The following is a 17,763-nucleotide window of genomic DNA, read 5'->3' as shown; positions in this document are numbered from 1 at the left end:
AGCAGTCATATGGTCGAAGAATAGACTAACATGGAATTTACGATGGAAATGTAAGCTATTCATCTTAATTGGACAATGCACACAATGTTTTCCATTCTACTTCAGTTAACCCCATCAGTAGACTTCTATTCCTTTCTCTTGTTTGTACATTTAGTTCTGTTTAAAAGCATCATCTCCTCTCACTTCTACTATTTCATTCTACTAGCATATTTCAAACAATTTTCTGGATAAAGAAGTCTCTTCCAAATTTTATTCCCTGCATTTACCCGTGGCTATCTTACAGTTATGGTCATTTGTTTTGGAATCCCTCAAATGGAGGCAATATCAAATATTTGCATTGTTATCTTCTTTAAAAAATCCTCAGAATGTCCTGAAATACTTTCCAACAAATACTTTTAAACCACAATATTAAGCGAGTAGTACAAAAACAAACACCTTTGGAAAACATGTATTTTATTAAGCATTATCAAATTATCGTAAAAGATTGTAAGAAAGATGTTGCTTGTTTTCTGTGATACGTTCTACTTTTAGACACTTCAGGTGTTTTATTGAGGTATTTCATTTTTCTTTGGATTAACTTGCAAGTGTTTGAAATTTCTGGGTTGTATCAATCCACCTTGTTTTTCTCTGTAAAAAAGTCACAAAAGGTTCGTTGTTAATAAAGAATACTCTAAGCTAGTCCATATGATTTAAAACCCCACCTTCAAATGCTCAATCTACATTTTTATTCTCCAGATTTCCTGTACTTACTATATTATTCAGTTTGGATACAAAACTTTTCATTGTACCTCGGGACATGCAACAATAATAAATAAACCTAAACCTAAAATACCAGATTAAATATATTCTAATTAAGCCTTTTATAATAAACTAGACCAAAAGGATTTGAGTATAGGAGCAGGGAGGTTCTACTGCAGTTGTACAGGGTCTTGGTGAGACCACACCTGCAGTATTGCATACAGTTTTGGTCTCCAAATCTGAGGAAGGACATTATTGCCATAGAGGGAGTGCAGAGAAGGTTCACCAGACTGATTCCTGGGATGTCAGGACTGTCTTATGAAGAAAGACTGGATAGACTTGGTTTATACTCTCTAGAATTTAGGAGATTGAGAGGGGATCTTATAGAAACTTACAAAATTCTAAGGGGTTGGACAGGCTAGATGCAGGAAGATTGCTCCCGATGTTGGGGAAGTCCAGGACAAGGGGTCACAGTTTAAGGATAAGGGGGAAATCCTTTAAAACCGAGATGAGAAGAACTTTTTTCACACAGAGAGTGGTGAATCTCTGGAACTCTGCCACAGAGGGTAGTCGAGGCCAGTTCATTGGCTATATTTAAGAGGGAGTTAGATGTGGCCCTTGTGGCTAAGGGGATCAGAGGGTATGGAGAGAAGGCAGGTACGGGATACTGAGTTGGATGATCAGCCATGATCATATTGAATGGCGGTGCAGGCTCGAAGGGCCGAATGGCCTACTCCTGCACCTAATTTCTATGTTTCTATGTTTCTATGTGAGACCCATTGGGCTCCGTCCCCCAATGCGGGGGGGGGGGGGGGGGCGCGGCGTCACACGGGAGGGCCCATCCCCCACTCCGTCAACTCTCATAGCTTGTGTATTGGCAGCAAAGATTACAATGTGATGTCATTTTCAGTTGTCGGAATGTTCACGGCATCTTGTGTAAGTGAGATCCCATTGTGATTGGAGAATTGTGTGAGGTGCCATTGTGACATCATCACTGGAAGCTGCTAGAAAAGTCTCACTCTCATTTGCTTTTTTAAAACTTTAAATATCAATAACGTGAAATATAACATCAAATGTGAAGAAACTTAATACGAACGACCACAAGAAAAAGCTGAGTAAGATGGCTGCAAAAATTGTCCCGCTATTGTGTGCCGTTTTGGCCTAGCTCCTGAGATCACAAACAAGACGAGACTTTTAGTATTATATAGATAGACAGATAAGCAAATGATAATTTTCTTTAATTTGTTAGAACTAACATGTTCTCACAGATATGTTCCATTCTTTCTAACAGCACAGGGTGAAATAGTAGCAAACAAAGATGACAAAAGAGTGGTCCAAAGAGGAAAGACTTTAGAAGGGAATTCCAAAGCTGATGACCTAGGTTGCAAATTACATAATTGACAATGTTAGATTGATGAAAGTGGGAATGGGTCCACAGAGGCATTCAGATTTTGTTGAACTACCGGGATGGAATAGGTTTAAAGACAATAAGAATGGTGGAATATTTTAAAACACAAATCAGAATTTTAAAATCAGAACAGTGCCTAACCAGGAGCCGGAGTATCACAGCAGCTCAAGGGTTAAAAGGGAATGTGATGTGTGTGAAAGTACTGTTCACTGCAATCTATTGTGTGATAGTTACATGGGCAACAAATTGAGACATCCTGAAAGACGCTATATAAAGGATGGCACAGTGGCACAGAGGTAGAGCTACTGCCTCACAGCGCTAGGACCCAGGTTTGATCATGACTATGGTGTTGTCTATGCGGATTTTGCACGATCTCCCTATGACCTCGTGGGTTTTCTCCAGATGCTCTTTTCCCCCACATTAGTTAATTGGCTTCTTTACATTATCCCTAGTGTGTAGGATATATAATTATTGCATGGGTGATCTATGGTTGTCGTAGACTAGGGGGGCCAAAGATCCTGTTCTCACACTAGTTTCTCTAAACTAAACTAAAAACATGTGTTGGAAAGAACTGTAGATGCTGGTTTATACCAAAGATAGAATAAAATTGCTGGAGCAACTCAGCGGGCCAGACAGCATCTCCAGAGAAAAGGAATAGATGACATTTCGGGTTGAAGCCCTTCTTCAGATAGTATGAAGAAGGGTTCCGACCCGAAACATCTTCAAAATACATGTCCTTGCTTGTTTTCTCATTGCAAGCATGCTCCTCCTGGCTTGATCCCAATGCCAAAAGAACATTATTGATATCCCACCGAACTTATCCAGTCCTTCTCTTGGATCTATCCAAGAAATAGACAATAGGTGCAGGGGTAGGCCATTTGGCCCTTCAAGCCAGCACCGCCATTCAATGTGATCATGGCTGATCATCCACAATCAGTACCCCGTTCCTGCCTTCTCCCCATATCCACTGACTCCGCTATCTTTAAGAGCCCTATCTAGCTCTCTCTTGAAAGTATCTAGAGAACCTGCTTCCACCGCCGTCAGGGGCAGAGAATTCCACAGACTCACCACTCTCTGTGAGAAAAAGTGTTTCCTCGTCTACGTTCTAAATGGCTTACCCTTTATTCGTAACCTGTGGCCTTTGGTTCTGGACTTCCCCAACATCGGGAACATGTTTCCTGCCTCTAGCATGTCCAAACCCTTAATAATCTTATATGTTTCAATAAGATCTCCTCTCATCCTCCTCAACTCCAGAATATACAAGCCCAGCCATTCCATTCTCTCAGCATATGACATTGATGCCATCTCGGGAATTAACCTTGTAAATCTACGCTGCACTCCCTCAATAGCAAGAATGTCCTTCCTCAAATTAGGGGACCAAAACTGCACACAATACTCGAGGTGTGGTCTCACTAGGACCCTACACAACTGCAGAAGGACCTCTTTGCTCCTATACTAAACTCCTCTTGTTATAAAGAGCAACATGCCATTCGCTTTTTTCACTGCCTGCTGTACCTGCATGCTTACTTTCGTTGACTGATGAACAAGGACCCCCCAGATCCCGTTGTACTTCCCCTTTTCCCAACTTGACACCATTTATAGTCTTTAAGAAGGAACTGCAGATGGTGGAAAATCGAAGGTAGACTAAAGTGCTGGAGAAACTCAGCGGGTATAGCAGCATCTATGGAGCGAAGGAAATAGGCAACGTTTCGGGCCAAAACACTTCTTCAGACTGATGTAGGGTGGGGGAGGGGTGGTGAGAAGAAAGGAGAAAGGAAGAGGAGGAACCCGAGGGCTGTGGGAGAGCTGGGAAGGGGAGGAGACAGCAAGGGCTACCGGAAATTGGAGAAGTCGCTAGGGTGCAGACTGTCCAAGCGGAATATGAGGTGCTGCTCCTCCAATTTCCGGTGGTGCTCACTCTGGCCATGGAGGTGGCCCAGGACAGAAAGGTCAGATTCGGAATGGGAGTTGATGTGCTGAGCCACAGGGTATCAGGTTGGTTATACGGACCGAGCGGAGGTGTTCGGCGGAAAACGATCGCCAAGCCTACACTTGGTCTCAACGATGTGATCAGCTGACATCTAGAGCAGTGGATGCAATAGATGAGGTTGGAGAGATGCAGGTGAACCTCTGTCGCACCTGGAATGACTGCTTGGGTCCTTGAATGGAGTCGAGGGGGGAGGTAACCTTGAATGGAGTCGAGGGGGGGGTAATCTTGAATGGAGTCGAGGGGGGAGATAATCTTGAATGGAGTCGAGGAGGTAGGGGGATCGTTTCGCCGAACACGTCCGCTCGGTCCGCATTAAACAACCTGATCTCCCGGTGGCTCAGCACTTCAACTCCCCCTCCCATTCCGAATCCGACCTTTCTGTCCTGGGCCTCCTCCATGGCCAGAGTGAGCACCACCGGAAATTGGAGGAGCAGCACCTCATATTCCGCTCGGGCAGTTTGCACCCTAGCGGAATCACCACCCCCCCACCCTACATCAGTCTGAAGAAGGGTTTTGGCCCAAAACGTTGCCTATTTTCTTCGCTCCTGAGATGCTGCTGCACCCGCTGAGTTTCTCCAGCACTTTTGTCTACCATTTAGATAGTAATCTGCCTTCCTGTTTTTGCTACCAAAGTGGATAACCTCACATTCATCCACATCAAACTTCATCTGTCATGCATCTGCGCATTCACCCAACGTGTCCAAGTCACCCTGCATTCTCATTGCATCCTCCTCACAGTTCACACTGCCACCCAGCTTTGTGTCATCTGCAAATTTGCTAATGTTACTTTGAATCCCTTCATCTAAATCATTGATGTATATTGTAAATAGCTGTGGTCCCAGCACTGGGCCTTGCGGTAACCCACTAGTCACTGCCTGCCATTCTGAAAGGGACCCGTTAATCCCTACTCTTTGTTTCCTGTCTGCCAACCAATTTTCTATCCATGTCAGCACACTACCCCCAATACCACGTGCCCTAATTTTGCCCAATAATCTCATATGTGGGACCTTATCAAATGCTTTCTGAAAGTCCAGGTACACTACATCCACTGGCTCTCCCTTACCCATTTTCTTAGTTACATCCTCAAAAAATTCCAGAAGATTTTTCAAGCATGATTTCCCCTTCGTAAATCCATGCTGACTCAGACCGATCCTGTTACTGCTGTCCAAATGTGCCGCTATTTCATCTTTTATAATTGACTCCAGCATCTTCCCCACCGCTGATGTCAGGCTAACTGGCCTATAATTCCCTGTTTTCTCTCTCCCACCTTTGTTAATAAGTGGGATAACATTAGCTACCCTCCAATCCACAGGAACTGATCCTGAATCTATAGAACATTGGAAAATTATCACCAATGCATCCACGATTTCTAGAGCCACTTCCTTAAGTACCCCTGGATGCAGACCATCAGGCCCTGGGGATTTATCAGCCTTCAGTCCCATCAGTCTACCTAGCACCATTTCATGCCTAATGTGGATTTCCTTCAGTTCCTCCGTCACCCCAGATCCTCTGGCCACTAGTACAATAGGAAGGTTGTTTGTGTCCTCCTTAGTGAAGACAGATCCAAAGTACCTGTTCAACGCATCTGTGATTTCCTTGTTCCCCATAATAAATTCACCTTTTTCAGTCTTCAAGGGTCCAACTTTGGTCTTAACTATTTTATTCATCATCACATACCTCAAGAAGCTTTTACTATCCTCCTTTATATTCTTGGCTAGCTTACCTTCGTACCTCATCTTTTCTCCCCGTATTGTCTTTTTAGTTATCTTATGTTGCCCTTTAAACATTACCCAATCCTCTTGCTTCCCGCTCATCTTTGCTACGTTGTACTTTTATTTTTATACTGTCCCTGACCTCCCTTGTCAGCCACGGTCGTCCCTTCCTCCCCTTGGAATCTTTCTTCCTCTTTGGAATGAACTGATCCTGCACCTTCTGTATTATTCCCAGAAATACCTGCCATTGTTGTTCCACTGTCATCCCTGCTAGGGTATTTGTCCAGTCAACTTTGGCCAGCTCCTCCCTCATGGCTCCATAGTCCCCTTTATTCAACTGTAACACCAACACCTCCGATTTACCCTTCTCCCTCTCCAATTGTAGATTAAACCTGCCCAAATTATGGTCACTACCTCCTAATGGCTCCTTAAACTCAAGTTCCTGTATCAAATGTACTTTGAGTGAGTTCACAGGAAGCTAGTGGCACTCCGCATTCTCCAATAATAGGTGGTCACCATGGTCCAAAGATAAATGCTTTACATTGGGAGCAATAATATCAATGCTTATTCATTTATTGGTGTATGTTAGTGAATATGTAGTGCTCAGTGAACAACTGCTAATGTTTACAAGCAAACTATAAAAATCGATCCGGACTTTAAACAGGATAGACATGTGTAGGAAGGAACTGCAGATGCTGGTTCACACCAAAGATAGACACAAAATGCTGGCGTTACTCAGTGGGACAGGCAGCATCTCTAGAAAAGAGGAATGGATGACATTTTGTGTTGAGACCCTCCTTCGGACTGAGAGTCAGAGAGAGGGAGACAGGGAAGAAGGGTAAACAGGATATTTTCTCAATTTTCATCATAACAGATTAAAACATCTCTAGTTAAGAGTTAAATTCAGGCAGCGATCACTCACAAGATTACTATAAAAATCTGCTGATTTGCTGACCTGGCTTAGGGGAAAAAAAATCAACGTTAGGAAAGTTTCAAATGAGAGATACAAGGATCATTCCTCAATTTAGAGTTTTGTGTTATTGAACTGATGCAATATTAAACTTTTTGCTGTAATGTAATTGAGAGAAATCACGACAAGCAGCTTATGGAGATGTTCATATATGTAAACAGCCTTTTGAATTTGTACTGAGTGTACTGGGTGTTTTAAAGCATAATGCGGGCAACTTTGGACAAGACCATGGATTCAGGATAGACTTCTAAGAATACATTCAGAACTGCTGGTTAACATGCTAAACAAGAAGAGCCAATTCTTGATGCTACTGCCAGTTGGATCCCAGAGATTCACAAGCAAAGGCCTACATTTTGTTCATCTTGTCAATGCCTTCACGTGGTGGAGAACGCAACGTGTCACTGTGGCCAATATATCGCCTCTGGATACTTGATAGGTGTTAAATTGGTGTTATCACCAACTTCGTAAAATTATCTCCATACCACATATTTTGTCTGTGGAACTAAATGCTTGGTTGGGTTTCTTATTTGTTTCACAATGCTTGATAGCTGATATATTTGCTTTCACTACTCAGAAACTGAAGTTGCCCCGACTGGGTGGAAGCTGGATCATGCTCCCTCGGTTTGCTGACATAAAGGCACAAACTGTTGCCGTCATGGCTATGGACATCATTCTTGATAAGAGAATGTGGGATAATACGCTGGTGCATTAACCTGCAAATTACCAGGGTTGCTGATTGAAAGATACAGCATGGAACAGGCACTTCGGCCCACTGAGTCCACGCCGACCATCGATCACATGTTCACATTATTGTTATGTTAGACCACTTTCACCTCCATTCCCTGCATACTAGGGGCAGTTTTACAAATTAACCTACAAACTCGCACTTCTTTGGGATGTGGGAGGAAAATGGAGCACCTGGAGAAAACTTATGTAGTCACAGGAGAACTTGCAAACTTCACACAGACTGCATCCGAGGTCAGGATCGAACCTGGATTTCTGGAGCTGTGAGGCAGCAGCGCTACTAGCTGAGGTGCTGTTGAGTTCCTTTACTATTGCAGAGTAGCCAGCGAGGCTGTTGCTTATGCTCGGAAAGCTCATTGCAAAGCTGGGCCTTCCAGACAAACTGAAATTCAGCAGCCAAGACCAGCCACGTTGCAATACACAAGCATCCCTTTTCCTGGTCTTTATAGGTCATTGAACCAACAATCTCAATTTATTACTAAGATCTGCTAGCTATTGTGGGCTGACCTCTAATCAATGCAGTGATAAAGGGTGCAATGATTCAGAACTTAGCCTCTGGACCCGCTGAGTTACTCCAAATCCTGTAACTGCACAGCTTGTTTCTCTCCAATTTAAAAAAAAGATGAATTTTCCTATGAGAATCCCGTTAGGTCTCAAATTCTGTACACCACTATTGCCTGAAAACCTCCAAGAGACCATTTTTCTGCAGCAGATTTCAACAGCAACTTCAATTCATGGCTTGCCCTCACACCGTCAGGTAAAAACACATTCCCATGAACTGCACAACGCTAGCAGCCCTCAAGCGAGCCATAATTATTGAAAGAGTTTTGATCTAGACCTCATCTTTTCATCATACCCAATAATAATCATAAATTATAGTATTATACAGCATAAAAGTGGACCCCAGCTCAATGTGTTCATGCTGACTTTCTACCCATCTATTCTTATACCATTAAGTCCATATCGTTTGGTAATTTACCTATTCAAGTGTATATCTAAAAATGTCTTTTCAACATTGTGATTGTATCAGATTCCAACACCTCCTCTGGCAGCAAGTTTCATATATCAACCACTCTGTGCACTTTCCCCTTAAATCCCTTTAAAAGACCCTCCTCTCACCACATGCCATCTTTTTGCTACCACTAACATGGTAAAAAGATTATGACCGTCTAATCCTATCCATTCCTCTTACTAGCTTCTTCTTCTTCTGTCGTATGTCTTTTAGACCTGCAGCTCTGTTGAGGCGAGCCAGGCTAACATGTCATCGTCCAGGTCAATCAGACCTCGTTCATCATTCTGTGGCCGGTGTTTGGGGCAACGGGTGATGATGTGCTCCACTGTCTGTGTTGGGTCCCCACACTCGCAGGAGGCGCTGTCCACGAAGCCCCACCTCTTCATCGCTACTCCATAGCGTCCAGCGCCCGTCCTCATGCGGTTGAGGGTTGTCCACTGCTTTCGGGGCAGGTCCTGGCCAGGGATGTCCATTGGTTCATTGGTGTAATGGTGTAGCCTAGATGGTTCTGCTGACTTCCACTGGTCTCTCCATCTCGTCTTGACCCAGGCGGCCTTGGAAGCATCAGCCGGTGTTGTGCAGAGCAGCTCTTCGGCTTTGCGTGGCAAAGGGGCGCTGTGACTTGAGGCGCACTCGTCGTGGTGTCTCTGTGACAATCTGATGGAGGAGGTGGGATTCACTGGTCTGTGCCTTTCGAGAGAGGGCACAGCGTGCTGTTTCTCGCCGATGTTGGTGGGGCGATGCCAGCAAGGATTGGCAGTTGGTTTACTGGGGTGGCTCGTAAGCATCCGGAGACAGTCCGCAGGGCGGTTGAGGGCAGCATCCAGCTTCTTGGAGTGAGGGCTACACAGACCGGGGCGCAGTACTCAGTCGGCCCTGACTGAGAACATTAGGGCCACTGTGGACATGCGTCGTTCCTCGTCATGGCTCCCCATGTGGTGCCGGCTAGGCGGTGTATCAGTGCGGCACGGGCGCTTGTCTTGCCCTTGGCATCTTCCAGGTGTTGTTTGAATGACAACGTTCTGTCGAGCTTCACACCGAGGTACGTGGGGACGGGCTGGGACCATAACCGGGCGTTATCCACCAGTGACGTTCATCTCGCGGGTCACTTCCCTGTTGTTGAGGTGGAACATTGAAGATGTTGTCTTACCCATGCTGAGCTTGAGGCGCCAGTTCCTCAGGTATGAAGACAGGATGTTCATGTCTTCAGAGAGGCCCTCTTCTGCTGCTTCCCAGGATGGCTTATTGAGTAGGATGGCCAGGTCATCAGCATAGCCATACTTCTTTGACTGGGATTGCAGGCAGGTCATGGATGTAGATGTTGAACAGCATTAGTGCCAGCACTGAGCCCTGTGGGACGCTGTTCTTAAGTTTCCTCACCCTGCTGCATTGCCTGTTGCTGGTGTGTCGCCTGAAGCTGCGGTTGCTCAACATCTCCATGATGAAGCTCACCATGTGCTTGTCTGGGATAGTTTCCAGAAGCTTCATGTGTAGTCCATGCAGCCAGACAGTATCATATGCAGCTGTGAGGTCCAAGAAACATAGAAACATAGAAATTAGGTGCAGGAGTAGGCCATTCGGCCCTTCGAGCCTGCACCGCCATTCAATATGATCATGGCTGATCATCCAACTCAGTATCCCGTACCTGCCTTCTCTCCATACCCTCTGATCCCCTTAGCCACAAGGGCCACAACTAACTCCCTCTTAAATATAGCCAATGAACTGGCCTCGACTACCCTCTGTGGCAGAGAGTTCCAGAGATTCACCACTCTCTGTGTGAAAAAAGTTCTTCTCATCTCGGTTTTAAAGGATTTCCTCCTTATCCTTAAGCTGTGACCCCTTGTCCTGGACTTCCCCAACATCGGGAGTAATCTTCCTGCATCTAGCCTGTCCAACCCCTTAAGAATTTTGTAAGTTTCTATAAGACAGTGCTGTCTTCTCTTATTAGCTTATTACACGGTCAATGATGTCACCCCAGTTTTCTTTGCACCAGGGAAAACAAGACAAGCCAATTCAATCTCTCCCTATAACTAAAGCCTTCCAATCCTGGCAACACCATGGTTAATCTCCTCTGCACTTACTCCAGTGCAACCGCCTGGACTAAAGTGACAATACCTGAATATCTAATTACAGCGCTTATAAAAAGTAGCAAGATAACACTCCAACTTTATACTTTATCCCAAACAAGGCATGTTAATGCAGTGATTAACTTTAAAAGTCAATGACAGAGATGCTGCAGAAACCTTTGAGTTCCTCCTGAAATAATAAACTTTGTTCTCTGGTCTCCAAAGCATCAATACAAGCTAAAGATCAGCTGCATATGGAGAACAGTTAATGTGTTCACTCACAAAAGCAAAAATAAAAACAAAGTGCTGTACAAAATAAACCCGGCCACATCAGGAAGAACTGTGACTAGACAATGACACACTGCTTTAATGATTCAATTCAATAAGTTTCAGGTGAAAAGTATCAACTAGAACATTAACTGTGTTTCTCTAAAGCTGCTGCCTGATATGCTAGGATACAAGGAGGACCTGATGTTGAATTAATACAGTACACATTTTGGAGGAAAAAGTACAAAACAAAAGAGACCTCCTTGTGATCTCTATGGATATAGATTTATTGATTAAAATTACTTAAAACGATCAATAGTAGATGAAAGTCAAATCTCATAATCAATCCTTTTGACAAACTCTCTGTTGATTGAACTTCTGTAATGAATCTGAAACAGCAAACTGGTCAATTATGCATGTTGTGGTATAGGTGTGAGCAGGTACTGTGATGCACTATGTGGCACAGTCACACGAAAATGTGGTTGGGTTAATGGAGAACTAGAAATAGCAGCTGTTGGCTTAAATGTAATTGACTGATTCTGAATCAGTCCTTTAATTAATTTTATCGTATTGAGAAACGCAATTAACAGTTGAGAAATGCATATACAGGTGCACAACCTTTTATCCGAAAGCCTTGGGACCAGACACTTCTCGGATTTCGGAATTTTTCGGATTTCTGAATGGAAGATTTTAGCGTAGATTTGGTGGGTAGCGCGGGCGGCTTGAAAAGTCTGGAGCGGCTGCCTCCTCCCCGGAGACCGGGGAATCATTGTAAATCATTCCTTAAATGTTAGTCAGTTAGTTTGGAGGGATTTTATGTGGTGGGGGGGGTGAAGGGGGAAACTTTAATTCTTAGTCCCCTACCGAGGCGGGGAGCGGGCAATGCCTTACCGGGTCGCCGTGCAGTAAGCTCCGGAGCGCTGTGGCCGCCGACTCCCAACATCGCAGAGCTGGGGCTGCGGGCGTCCGGCCGCGGGCGGCGCCGGTTGGAGCTCCGACTTCGGCAACTCTACCCCTGGCTGCGCGGCGCTCCAAATCCAGCGCCGCCCGCGGCCGGACGCCCGCAGCCCCAGCTCCGCGATGTTGGGAGTCAGCGGCGTCGCAGCGCTGGGATACCAGCGGGAAGCGGGCAATGCCTTACCGGGTCGCCGTGCGGTAAGCTCCGGAGCGCTGTGGCCGCCGACACACAACATCGCGGAGCTGGGGCTGCGGGCGTCCGGCCGCGGGCCGCGCTGGATTTGGAGCACCGCGCAGCCAGGGGTAGAGTTGCCGGGGTCGGAGCTACAACCGGCGCCGCCCACGGCCGGACGCCCGCAGCCCCAGCTCCGCGATGTTGGGAGTCGGCGGCCACAGTGCTCCGGAGCTTACTGCACGGCGACCCGGTAAGGCATTGCCCACTCCCCGCCTCTCCGACCAGGTAGGGGACTAAGAATTAAAGTTTCCCCCTTCACCTCCCCCCCCCTCCCTTTCACATAAAAGCCCTCCAAACTAACTGACTAACATTTAAGCAATGATTTACAGATGTTTAAGTGTCTCCCCGGTCTCCGGGGAGGAGGCAGCCGCTACAGTAGTACAGACCTGGGTTGACCGTGGGTCGTTTCGGGTCAAGTTTGGCGCCAAACGCGAGCTTTGGTGTGCAGACGACATCCTGGAAAAAATGTCCGGTTTTCGGAGCTTTTCGGTTTCCCGAACTCCGGATAAAAGGTTGTGCACCTGTACTATATAAAGAAGTGTTCTCGTATATGAAGGAAGTATTTTAGAACAGCAGCAGTTTACACAGAGCTGTCAAATTTGTAATCCTCTTCCTCTTGCGTATGGCGTGCACAGCCTAAAGTTGTAGGTCAACTTGTTCTATTTGATCTATTTGTTTGTGCACGTCGGGTTGATTGCATTAGTCGAAACAGGGTGGACCACGTGAAGGTTGCAATCTCCCACAAATTTTTAATGACTGAGCTAAATGTTTGAAGATCAACCACTATGGGCATGGAAGGTTCAGAAGGAACTCACCGATCTAATTCATTTACTGTGTGAATTTAAAATCAGAAGCCTGGACATTTGATTGAATCTCACTAATCATTCTGGCACTGTGTGACCAATTGTAATTTTGTACTGTGATCGTGATATGATGGTGACCTTACACTGCCTGTGGCATGGAATCACATAGTTCACTTGCCAGTGTCTGCCACACAGTCATAGTCATATAGTGTGGAAACAGGGCCTTCGGCTCAACTTGCCCACACCAGCCAACATGCCCCAGCTACGCCAGTCCCACCAGCCTGCGTTTGATCCATATCCCTCTAAACCTGTCCTATTCATGTATCCGTCTAACTGTTTCTAAATGTTGGGATAGTCCGAACCTCAACTACCTCCTCTGGCAGCTTATTCCATGCATCCACCACCCTTTATGTGAAAAGGTTACCCAAGGGGTAATCTGAGGGGTAAAAGTTACTCCTCAGATTACTTTTAAATCTTTTCCCCTTCACCTTAAACCTATGTCCTCTGGTCCTCGGTTCACCTACTCTGGGCAAGAGACTCTGTGCATCTACCTGATCTATTCCTCTCATGATTTTATACACCTCTATAAATTCACTTCTCATCCTCCTGCACTCCAGGGATTATAGTCCCAGCCTACTCAACCTCTCCCTATAGCTCACACCCTCTAGTCCTGGTAACATCCTCCTAAATCTTCTCTGTATCCTTTCCAGCTTGACAACATCTTTCCTATAATATTATGCCCAGAACTGAACACAATACTCTAAATACAGTCTCACCAACGTCAATGTTAGACTTCCAAAAATGCAACACCTTATATTTCTCTGTATTAAATTCCATCAACCATTCCTCATCCCACCTGGCCAATCGATCAAGATTTCACAACCATCGTCACTGTCTGTAATACCACGCACTTTTGTATCATCATCAAAGAAAATGTGCAGAAATGGCTTCAACTTTCATGGACCATCGATTTGTCACACATTCTGCCAAACTTCCCTAAAAGGATGAGGGTTCTTTAATGCAAAATGTGGATGTTTTAGTCACGGCCTGCAGCACAACTATGAGCAGAAGGAGAGGGCACAAAGTTAAGACACGGAGAAGGACAACTGCCAGGACAGTATCACCCAACAGTCTTCAAGAAACAACACCCTTATTACCACATGGCCATATATAAGGGTTTCTGAAGGCTAACATTCTCAAAATAATTCATTACTAAGATCTTCTGGCTATTATGAGCAGATCTTCAATCACTGCACTGACAAAGGGAGCAATGATTCAGCACTTAGCCTCTTGAGGACTTCACACAATAGTGATATACAAAATTTGACACCTAGTGGAATTCTCTAGTGAAATATAAGATAATAAAACGAGCAGTGCAGTTATAGGATTTGACCAGATACTGGGCTTTGGATGGGTGAGGCAGCATCAGATTCAAGCATGTGTTGAGGGTTCCACATGTGAGCCTTCTCACATATTTCTTCAATAGAAAAGATGATCACTGTAAACATACAAATGAAAAAGTGACAGAGGACAGAGGTTTAATGTGCAGACTCGGTGGTTCCGCGCGGCATCTCGAAACTAAATCCAGAGGGCATAGGTTTAAAGTGGGGGGGGGGGGGGTGGGGGGGGTTGATTTAATAGGAACCTGAGGTGTAACTATTTTTAACAGAAGGGTGGTGGGTGTATGGAACGAGCTGTAGGAAAAGGCAATTGAGGCAGGTACAAACTGAACACAACTTTCTAAATCAGGAGAATACTCCAGATCAGGATCTTGAGGTTAAACTGATGGGATGATAATTGACCAGACTGGATATGTCCTGCATTTTAGGATAGTTTAATAAGCAATTTTCCACATTATCAAGCAAATTCCAGTTATTGCTGTACTGCCTAGAGATGCAGCATTTTCCAGGCATAGGTTTTAAGCGCTTTAGTTAGGATGTTGTTGTGAGATGTTGTCATTGCTCACGGCCTCTGTGTATTCTATGTGCCTTGCCGTTTCATGATATTGATAATCAGATCGATTGAAGAATGCTTCTGTGATAGGAGTAATCTTACAAGGAGGCCAAGTGTAGATCATCCCTTCAGACTATGTGATGACATATTGAAAAGGTTACCGTCTATATTTAAGGTACACAAAAAAGCTGGAGAAACTCAGCGGGTGCAGCAGCATCTATGGAGCGAAGGAAATAGGCAACGTTTCGGGCCGAAACCCTTCTTCAGACTGATCCTATATTTATGTCCTTTCCTAGCCCTGTAGCTTAAACCTGCCTGAAAATCTGTTCCTCAATACTCCAAAGCCCAAAGACATGGATCAGTAATATTAGGTAGGTGGGATAGACAAAATGAATCCCGTTGAGGGTTTAGTTTGTAGCGGGTTTTTAAATGTGTATGTGTGGGGGGTGGGGGAAACTTTTAAATCTCTTCCCTGCATGTAGACCCGACCTTTTACCTGTCGGGTCTCCGTTGCCGTTGGGGCCTAGCGCCGTGGAGCGGCCTCCAACCGGAATGACCTGGAAGCTCAAGTCACGGAGCCTGTGGAGCTGTGGAGCCGCGGAGCTGTGGAGCTGCGGACCTACCTTCGTGGAGCTAGCCGGCTTCGGAGCGTGGAGAGCTGCGGCGGTGTGCTGCTGCGACCCGTCTCCGGTGGATGGTGACACCGGGAGCTCGCGGGTCCCCGGTGGGAGACTGCTTTGCGGGCACCGGCAACGGCGACTTCTCCCGCTCGAATTGCGGGGTTCAGAGTGACCTGGAGCGGGGCCTTACAATGCCCGGCGCGGCTTTAAATTGCCGCGGACTTGCTAGCGCCCGCCGGGGGTTCCAACATCAAGACCCGGGGCAGGGCCTTACATCGCCCGGCGTGGCTTTGAGTGGCCGCGGACTTGCTAGCGCCCGCCGGGGCCTTTGACCTCGACTTCGGGAGAGGAATGGAGAGCAGGGGAGAGATAAGACTTTGCCTTCCATCACAGTGAGTCTCCTGTTTGTGTGAATTGTGTTGGTGTGTGTCTTGGTTCTTTTCTTGTATGGCTGCAGAAACCAAATTTCGTTTGAACCTCATGTGAGGTTCAAATGACAAATAAAAGGTATTGTATTGTATTGTAATAGTCTCTGCATGTGGAGTTTTTTATTCAAAGTAATAGTATATTGATGTGCAACAAACTGAAAAGGAAGATGAAATCCCAGAGGATTAATCTCACAAATAACCAACTAATCTAATTATCACACTGGCCTGCGAACATGTATAATCTTGCCTATTCAAAATGGTATGTCTCAAGTGAGTGCTATTTTGAATAAGATGTATTTTTACTTATCTTTTCACAGGAAGTGAAACAAAAAAAGTTGTGATTTTTATGTAGTCCTCGTTTACGTGAATCACTCTGACTTAAATTAGATTTACACCATCCATTTTCATATAAAGTAATAGTTATCACAGTATTTTTGGTTTCGTTTGTCACAGCCGGTATTTCAACATCTGTTCACAACTTGTGTCCACATACACAAAGACCTAAAACCAAACAATCTTCAGCCAGAGAATAATGGCAAAAGTTGTACTTCCATCATCATTTTTTTAAGGTCTTATGTTGTCATACTTTTCATGCACCAAATTGATTTTATTTTGATGTGCAGTATAATTTTCAACAAATTATATTATATTATTATTTTCAACAAATAATTCAACAGCATAATTTTCAACAAGTTTGAAAACCATAATTAGACCACATGAACATCTTTGCAGAATAGGCCGAGCGTGATGAACAAGAACCATGAACCAACATTCCACAGGAAAGGGTTATTAATGGTGTGATGTCTATGTATGCATTTCCATAAGGCATGAGATCATATGCAATTTATGAGTCATCGAAAGAGGAATTTACAGTTGGGGATAGATTTTGAGCAGGTTCTTCTGAAAATTTGATTCTCCCATTTAGGGCACAATATACAGTACCTGTACTACTAAAAAACCCGAGAAGCACTTATGCTAGATTTTTGTTCATTACATGAACTGTATCTCTAAACTAAAAAACTAAACATATCTTATCTCATTTCTGGTAAAATCTTAAGAACGATTGTTAATAATTGTTTTTCTCACATAATAATTTTTGGACCCTTGATGAAATTTAAAACTAAACTTTATAATCTTCATAAACTTCATAAGTTTAAAAGTGTTGTTCTGCATGGCCAAAGAAACTTTATGTATGCAGATGATCTTGTGGTCTTTAGTCCATCTAGCGCTGGTCTCCAGCAGCTCCTTACTATATGTTCTCTGTATGGTGTGGAACATGATATTAAATATAATGCTTGTAAGAGTGCTGTTATGATCTGTAGAACCAAAGATGATAAATGTCTAAAATTTCCTGATTTTAAATTGTCTGACAATAATCTTAGTGTCTGTAATAAGGTAAAATATCTAGGGCATTTTATTACAGAACAAATGACAGATGATGAGGATATTTATAGGCAACGACGCATGCGGTATGTACAGGCGAATATTCTCTTGCGTAAATTTGGTGCGTGTGCAGATGTGGTGAAGATGTCGCTATTTAGAGCATACTGCACACCACTCTACACTGCGCACCTGTGGTCGAACTATGGAAAGACAAGTTTGCAGAGACTAAAGGTGGCATATAACGATGCCATGAGAACACTGCTAAGGAAACCTAAATGGTGTAGTGCTAGAAACATGTTTGTGGCTGCAGGAGTCAGCACTTTAGAAGCTATCCTAAGAAATCATATGTATAAATTCATTTGCAGGATAAATGACTCTAAAAATGTGCTTATTGTTGCCTTGTCAAACATAAGGGTTAGCACTACACACTACAAATCCCAGCTGAGGAGACACTGGTATCGTTGTCTCGTTGTAGGA

At 44.5% G+C, this 17,763-nt stretch overlaps 1 protein-coding gene across 1 annotated transcript in view; it reads right to left on the bottom strand.

Moving 5' to 3' along the window:
• Positions 1–265: 265 nt before the first annotated feature.
• Positions 266–17,763, bottom strand: part of ropn1l (rhophilin associated tail protein 1 like) — an 80,083-nt gene continuing 62,585 nt past the window's right edge. Inside the window, exon 6 of the mRNA XM_033017047.1 lies at positions 266–627. Within this exon, the coding sequence (XP_032872938.1) occupies positions 546–627 (82 nt within the window). The 3' untranslated portion in view covers positions 266–545. The remainder of the gene's footprint in view (positions 628–17,763) is intronic.

The sequence above is a fragment of the Amblyraja radiata genome, chromosome 2, assembly GCF_010909765.2.
Source record: "Amblyraja radiata isolate CabotCenter1 chromosome 2, sAmbRad1.1.pri, whole genome shotgun sequence".
Lineage (NCBI taxonomy): Eukaryota > Metazoa > Chordata > Chondrichthyes > Rajiformes > Rajidae > Amblyraja > Amblyraja radiata.
Note: the sequence above shows the minus strand (reverse complement) of the source record. Positions and strands in the feature narration are given on the sequence as shown.